We start from the raw sequence: 7,745 nt of genomic DNA, 5'->3' as shown, positions 1-7,745 counted from the left end.
ATGGAGATCCCCAGCAGTGGATATGGGGCAGATGGGAACATGCCGGATAGTATCAATTACACCCCCCACCCAGCCTACAATAGCTCACCCAAGTTCCTAAAGTGGCCCTCCAGCCAAAATAATTACCCACCTAAGGGGTGGCCTAGAGAGCAGACTTCAGCCAGGGACCTGGAATACATGTATACTTCAGCTCCTTGAGCTATTTTTCTAATGATAAGAATTTCAGGTAAATTGTTAATGGTAGAAATGAATGACTGTCCATTAAGGTATAAATGTAGGCTTAGGAATTCAGCAGGGTTACATTCTTTCACCATTAAAAGTACTGTAGTATACTTTTCCATGACTTAAAATATCAATATTTATGATAATTACTTGAATCTAAGTCAACCCTGAATTTAAGATGACCTGTCCAATAATTTGATTCTGTATATGGAAAATACGAGGTATTTATAAAGTCCTTGTGCAACTTTAATAACTTTAGATGTACACATGATAGAAGTAAACTGTAAATGGCAATTGAAAGCATAATTCATTAAGATTTAACACAATACAGCTCAAACGTCTAGACGTCAACATAACCGCCATCTTTCATGAAATATCGTTCAATCCAATTTTCCCACTCGTAGAAAACATTTTCCGGTTGCTGCTGAGTGATTTCATGAAGTAAATTTAAATAAAATGAAAAAATAATATGCTTACACTGTACTAAAAAACGTAATGAATTAATACTTTCAATCACTCTTTACAGTTTGCTTCTACCATGTATATCCAAAGTTATTAAAGTTTAAAGTTGCACAAGGACTTAATAAATACCCTGTATATAATAAATTTGTTATGGTTTTCCAAGTATAGAATCTAATTATCAGAGGGTTGTCTGGAATTTGCCCCTCCCCACCACTGCTACAGCAGGGAAAGCAGTGGTTGGGGAGATCAAATGGCCCCCTTGCATTCTCCCCCCTCACTTCTCCCTGCAGCCTTTCTGCCCCCCCACCCAGCAGCAACCTCCTCTACCTGCAGCTCCCCACAACCTCCTTTCCCATTCCCCACAATTTCTGCCTCTTCCCTCCGCTCCCCAGTTTCTGCATGTTTCCTTCAACCCCTAATCCCCCCACTTACTGTCAGTAACTGGTCAACCTTTGTTTCCTCCCAGAGCACAACAGGTGGAAACATAACCTTTGCTGGCCACGCAGCAGTGCCAGTACTGCTGATTGGCTAAGCAAAGGCCGTGCACTAGCAGTGCCACCGCTGCTGACTGGCCAGGCAGGCGACAAAGAGTCTCTATGTACTCCATGCCCAAGAGGGAATCCAGCCTGAGCTGAGCTGCACCTGACAGTTAACGGGGAGAAGTGGGGGGCAGAAGTGCAGAGAGTGGGGCAAGAGGCTGCTGTGGCTCTGACTCTGGCCCCAACCCAGGCTCAGGGCCAGAGTCAGAGCCATGGCAGCCTCCTGCCCCCCACTTCATACATAAGGCTAAGACAAGGGGCTTTCCCCTTCCCTCGTACTGATGGGGGAGAAGGAGGTGTCTTAGCTTTGGGTAAATATGGTATGCAGTAATGCATAGTTACATGCAACGCAATGCAAAAATTAGCAAACGAAAATTAAGTTTAATTTAGAAATATGTGAACTATGTTGTTTTATAGCTTTTCATTTTACAAGAAGTAAATTCACAAATGTAGTGTGACACTACTAAATTATTAGATTTTCATGATCTTCACAGTTAAATAAAAAGTGTTTAAACAGCATTTGAAAAGGAGGGATGGTAGGAAAGTATAAAGGAAAGGGAACCACGAATAATACACATTTGGAAAAAAAGGTAATTTGTACAGCATTTAACTTGGGTCAGGAATTCATACATTTTAATTACAAAAAGGACCACTGTTATTCATCTGGCTTGACTTCTTAAGTATCACTGAACCCAAAATTTTACTGTACTATCCCCCATTAATCTCAATACTTGTTTTTTTTTAATAAACAACATCTTCCCCCATTGATCAGATATCAATACAGTGTGATAACCATTGTTTCCTTTTTTATGCCTGTGTGAAAGTCCTTAAAAGTAACAAAAATCAACTAGGAGGAGACATGGCAGTTATAGACAATTAAATGTACTTTGTGGGGTTTTGCCCATCACATTTACTAGTTAAGGCAGGTCTTGTAACTGAGGTTGAAGGAGTCACTTGCTATAGGGAGTAAAATTAATCCTCACTGTACTACAGGAAATATTTAAAAAGTAGGGGAAGGAGTGTGCATTTAAAACTCCTGCTTTTATTCCTTTAATAAAACTAAAGCCTTTGTGCATTTCAGCCAAAACCAACAGGGGTATTAGGTGCAGTAAACAAGCCATTATCTGCAACTGGAAGGAGACCTTATATTAGAAGCACAGGATCAGAGACTGGAAGCAACATTAGTGTAAATTCAGAGCTGAGCTCTCCTGCAGGTAACAGATCAAGGTATGTGGGAGATTTTTACATGGGTTCAAAATATTGGGATGTTTTGGTTTGGGGGTTTTTGTTTGTTTTTTAAAGTATTGCTGGATTTAAACAATCAGAACATCATATTTTAGTAATAAAGTTGTTTATTGATAAAGGAAAACTAACGGCTATATCTATATGTGTGTGTATGTATATGTACATATATATGTATATCTCATTAATATTATACATATTACAATTACATTATTAATAATAAAGCAGTTAGCGTGTGATGCTTTTATTCTGTTCACCCCAGTAGCACCACCCCTTTAGCCAAGTGGAACTGCACTGCATGCCTACACTAAACACAACGGCACCTCATTTATCTATTTAGAATCTTCTACTAGGTCTCTGACCTTGGAATCAAGGACTTTATAAATGAAAAAATAGGCTGTTTACAGATGTTAAAAAAAAACAAAAGGTTTGCCTTGGACTACCTCCCCACCAAGCCCAGCACATGCCCAGGAAAGGCATTGTGCTAGTTTGACATCTGTAGAGATTGGACACTTCAGCAGAACTTTTTCAGCGCTTTTGTCTAATAGTTGAATGAATCAGCTGTTAGATAAAAGAGACCAATAAGCCCCACTGAAGTGCCCAATCTATACAGATGCTGTGGAGCTGGGTTGAACTAATATGCTGCCTCTTGCAGTAAAGCACAGTGTTTGGGTTCTTTTAATTATGTCTGTCAGCATCCATATTTATTACACACGTTAACCATTAACAAAAATGCTTTTAGGCAGTTAAACTTTGCAACCAAATGTTTCTGGTATGTAGGACGGGATTAATTTTATTGCTCCAAGAATAAAATGATATCATTATTTTTAAATATAATTCTGCCTCATTAAAACAGAAATAACTAATAGCAGATTAAGTAAATTTAAAAGGACTGTGATACAGGACTAAAATTTAAATGCTGTCTATGTTGTTGAACAGAAGGAGGCTTCATTTTCTAAACTAGAAAGCACCTGTGCTTCAGAATTTTACAGTTGAGATTTAGTTTTTGAGTGAATGAACTTGAGATGATAACGGGTTAAAGGAAAAAAATTGAGTACAGGCTTTTGGCTCATTAAGTTTTCTTCTGTATCTGTTTAGAATGTTGCCTGGTCCTGGAATTCACAATATTGATTCTGAATGTTTTTACTGGAGGATTTGTGGGACTTAATCCTTTTGTAACCAGTAATCTGTGAGTTAGTGGTCCTGGTCAATAGATTTGTTGCTATCTTCTGTTACTGATACTGAACTTCAAGTCGACACTTACACAGCTGAACCATTTTGAGAAAAGAGCTAGGAAAATGAACATAGATACATTTTCTTGCTTTAGGCTACATCCTTTCTGTTACGTTTATCATAAAGAAAAAACTAGTTACACATATTTCTTTAATTCTTCTAACAGAGAACAGAGTTCAGACATATCAGAAACCGGGGTCAGTGAAAATGATGAAAACCCAGTGCGGATTATTTCGGTCACGCCAGCAAAGACCGAAACTGTAAAGAACAAGGTAAATTTCATGTTTTTTTAAGTGAATCTTACCTTTGTAGTTAATCTGATGCATGTATTTATATAGTATATTCCAGTGTTTCCTAGCTGTTCTTTAAGGGAACTAGTAAGTCCTCATCACATTTTATTCAGTCATCTCATTTTCTTTGTAAAAACACCTTATTATCAGAAGTGCTAAGGATCTTTATCAAACAAAAGAATATATACCGTGTGTTCAAAAGCAGTATGGACTACTTGAGAGAGTTACTCCTTATGTTATAAAATACTAAGTTGGAGAGGGTCCAGTGGAGGGCAACAAAAATAGTGAGGGGGCTGGGGACATGACTTACGAGAAAAGACTGAGGGAACTGGGCTTATTTAGTCTAGAGAAGAGAAGCCTGAGAGGGGATTTAATGGAAGCCTTCAAATACCTGAAGGAGGTTTGAAAGGATGGAGCTAGATTGTTCCCAGTGGTGGCAGATGACGGGACAAGGAGCAATGGTCTCAAGTTGCAGCAAGGGAAGTTTAAGTTAAATATTAGGAAGAATTTTCTCACTAGAAGGGTAGTAAAACACTAGAACAGGTTACCCAGAAAGGCGGTGGAATCTCCACCCTTGGAGGTTTTTAAGACCCAGCTAGACAAAGCTTTGGCTGGGATGATCTAGTTGGGGGTGGTTCTGTCTTGACCCAGGGGGTTGGACTAGATCAGTGTTTCTCAACCTATGGGTCACTACTCAAAAGTGGGTCGCAAGAATATATGAGTGAGTCACGAACAAACTTTAAAAATGGATTATCCTTTAAAGGAGAAAAACATAGGAAACTGGGTTTTCCCTTGCAGGATCTCAAGGGTTCCAGCTTGCAAGGGGCTGCTTGTGGTTGCTTGGAGCCCATGATGCCCCACACACACCTGGGGCATGTGGAGCAGGGGGGCCTTGCACACCTATCCCCTGCCCCACACACTGGGAGGCTGGGACCTGGGGGTGGGAGGCAGCGGGTCAGGAATGAGGGACACTTGAGTCAAGACTGGCCATCAATATTTACAAATGGGTCCTGGTACAAAAAAGTTTGAGAACCACTGAACTAGATGACCTCCTGAGATCCCTTCCAACCCTAATTTTCTATTATTCTAGATGGAAGAAAAACTACATTTCCTGTGTTTTTCAGTTTGTTTCACAACCTTAGTGTTGTTTAAAGTGAAGGCTGACCTGTATCCTTGGCTAAAGCCAATGTCTTGTGAAGGGAGGGAGGTAGGCAGAATATCACAAGCTAAGTAGTACAAAGTGTTCCTTTCACCATTACATTTATGTTCCTCTCGCTTGGAGAGCCACACAAAATATGATTTCAACCAGGAGCACTCAGCCCCTGGCCCACAGGTCAGATCTGGATGCTAGTGCTGTGTCATACAGCTTGCAGGGGCCCCCATGGGTCTGGAAACTTGTCAGTAGGGGAGTGGTGGCACTGTTCTTCTACTGCTAATTTTCTTTACCTAGACCTCTTTAAGACTAGCTGTGATACCCAGTCCTGTACCACCTCAGACTAAGACTCTACAAAGTGTAATTTCTGAAATTTCACAGGTGAGAGTTTTTCCCAGAGTAGAATTTTTCTGAAAAATTTGAGAGAATTAGATGAGGCATTTTAGAAAATGACAGTTTCAAAAAATGGTATTCTTGCTCTTTAAAATGCCTTTAGTTGAGATTCTTGAAGCTATAGGGGATTTAGGTAGATCTTTTCAATTAATATCAATTTTAAATCCTTAAATCTGTTTGAAAGAAATAGAAAAAATTAGAAAGATCATTTTACTATATAGTTTGCTTAATCATTTTAAAATTATTATAGGATATCTAGCAAGAGTATGCTAGTTTCAAACAACACATGACTTAGTGAATGGTTTTAATAGATGTTTAAAATAGGGAGTTGTGCTGGTGCTGTGTCAATAGATTCCTTTAAAATGTTTGATATAGCTAAACAAAAAGTTGAAAAATAGTTCAACCTTTTGAAGGGTGGGGGGTGCTAATGGGGAAATACTGTTTCAGTGTATCAGAGTAATACCTGGAAAATATTTCATTTACCATAGCATGATAAAATCCAATAAAATACTAACAGATTGATAAAGAATTTGAGATTCCAAATTAATATAAAAGTAACATCAGCAAAGCAAACGGCCAGATTTGGTCTAGTTCAAAAATACTTGAGGCTGATTTTAGATCAGGAGTGGGCAAAATATGGCCTGTGGGTCAAATCCAGCTTGCCACGGGATTCTGTTTGCCTCCACCCAGCTCATGCATGGGGGCAGACCACTGCTTAAGTGGCCCTCCAGCCCAAATAATTGGCCACCCCTGTTTTAGATTGACTCAAGTCTGTTTTCTCAAAGCAGCAGTAGGATAGTATAGCTTTTTAATAATGCCATTTCTTGAAGGAGTTGGAGAGATACTACTGATGAACAACAGACTTCCCTCTAATCATATCTGTGTAATGTATTTGTGACCTATTCAGATGAATTAGCATGTACAGCCACATCACTTGTTTTGGCAGAGGTTTACAGAATCATTATAAGAATTCTAAATTACTTCCAGCAAAGTAAGGAAAAGATGTCAGAATTATGAACTTGACTATGAAATTCTTTCTTATTTTTGATAACATTTTAAGTTCTGGTACCTGCTCTGTAATTACGTCCTTTTATCTCAGGCATAGAGTAATTAATAATTACTTGTACTACATGAACAAGGAGATGCAAAACAGTATATTATCAGTTACGTAGTGATCAGATCCATTCAGGGGTGTCTGGTAATGCAGTTGCATCCCCCTTTGATTCCTGGTGTAGGGAAGAAAGGCCCAGCTCCTCATTGGTGTGGCAGCCATGCGTGGCTGTGAGGAAGTGAGTGCAGGTGTCCCAGACCCTCTCTGGCCAGACAGAGATGTAGAGATCTACTTCCACTACCTGGGCAGAGCAGGGTAGGTGTAGGAATAGCTGCTGACTACCAGAGAGCCCCAGTGACAATGGTGGGGTTACCTGACAGCTTAGTGTCTGCATGCTCCAGCTGCTGCTGCTTTTCTCTCTTGCTGCAGAAAGGAGGATGTGAACCAATGGCTTGAAGTTGCAACAAAGTAAATTTAGATTGGATATCTGGTAAAATGTCTTCACTGTGAGAATAGTGAGGTAGTGGAATAGACTGCCTAGGGGAATTGTGGACTTTCCATCTCTAGAGGTGTTCAAGAAGAGGTTGGATGGGGGTGATCTAAGTGCAACTATGCCTGTTTTGTACCGTGGGTATTTCTCATGCTTCTGGGCTTTGCTAGTTGTTCCCCCTTTTCTCTCTGCTATATGTCAGGAACTTTTTAAGCCTCTCCTGAGTCATTGGGTATTGGCTACAACTAAGGCAGAGGACTTTAACTAGGGTGTGCCAATAGGTGGAGGAAGAAAATATTATTTGGGGGGGTTGGGCCTATGTGCACTTGCACGTGTGCGTGCACCTCCCCCTCTAGCAGATAAGCCCACCTGCACACACATCCAAGGGGCATATACCCCCCAGGCCTCTGCCGGGGTGCATGAAGTGGTGGGAGCCTCCTCATTCCCATGGATGAGCCACCCTGGCTCCAGGCATCCCATGGCCCTGGGGGCCCCATTCACCCCTGGCCCTGCCTTTGCCCCACTCTCTCCCTCACCAGGGGGGCGTTGGTCTGCCCTCCCATCCCTCTTCCCCATGACAGACTTACTTGCTGTGATGGGCAGTATTCTACATGCTGCTGGGCTGCTGCAACTGTGTATCCGTGTCTGTGTGCACCCTTCCCCTTCCCCT

The 7,745-nt window shown here is 40.8% G+C and overlaps 1 protein-coding gene across 1 annotated transcript in view; it reads left to right on the top strand.

Moving 5' to 3' along the window:
• Positions 1-7,745, top strand: part of PDS5A (PDS5 cohesin associated factor A) — a 125,116-nt gene that overhangs the window by 114,088 nt on the left and 3,283 nt on the right. The window contains exons 27-28 of the mRNA XM_019552581.1: positions 2,305-2,450; positions 3,865-3,970. Coding sequence (XP_019408126.1) covers positions 2,305-2,450; positions 3,865-3,970 — 252 coding nt within the window. The remainder of the gene's footprint in view (positions 1-2,304; positions 2,451-3,864; positions 3,971-7,745) is intronic.

Source organism: Crocodylus porosus, unplaced genomic scaffold (genome assembly GCF_001723895.1).
Source record: "Crocodylus porosus isolate Cpor-Errol unplaced genomic scaffold, CroPor_comp1, whole genome shotgun sequence".
In the NCBI taxonomy this organism is placed as follows: domain Eukaryota; kingdom Metazoa; phylum Chordata; order Crocodylia; family Crocodylidae; genus Crocodylus; species Crocodylus porosus.
This window is presented reverse-complemented; position numbering and strand designations above follow the sequence as displayed.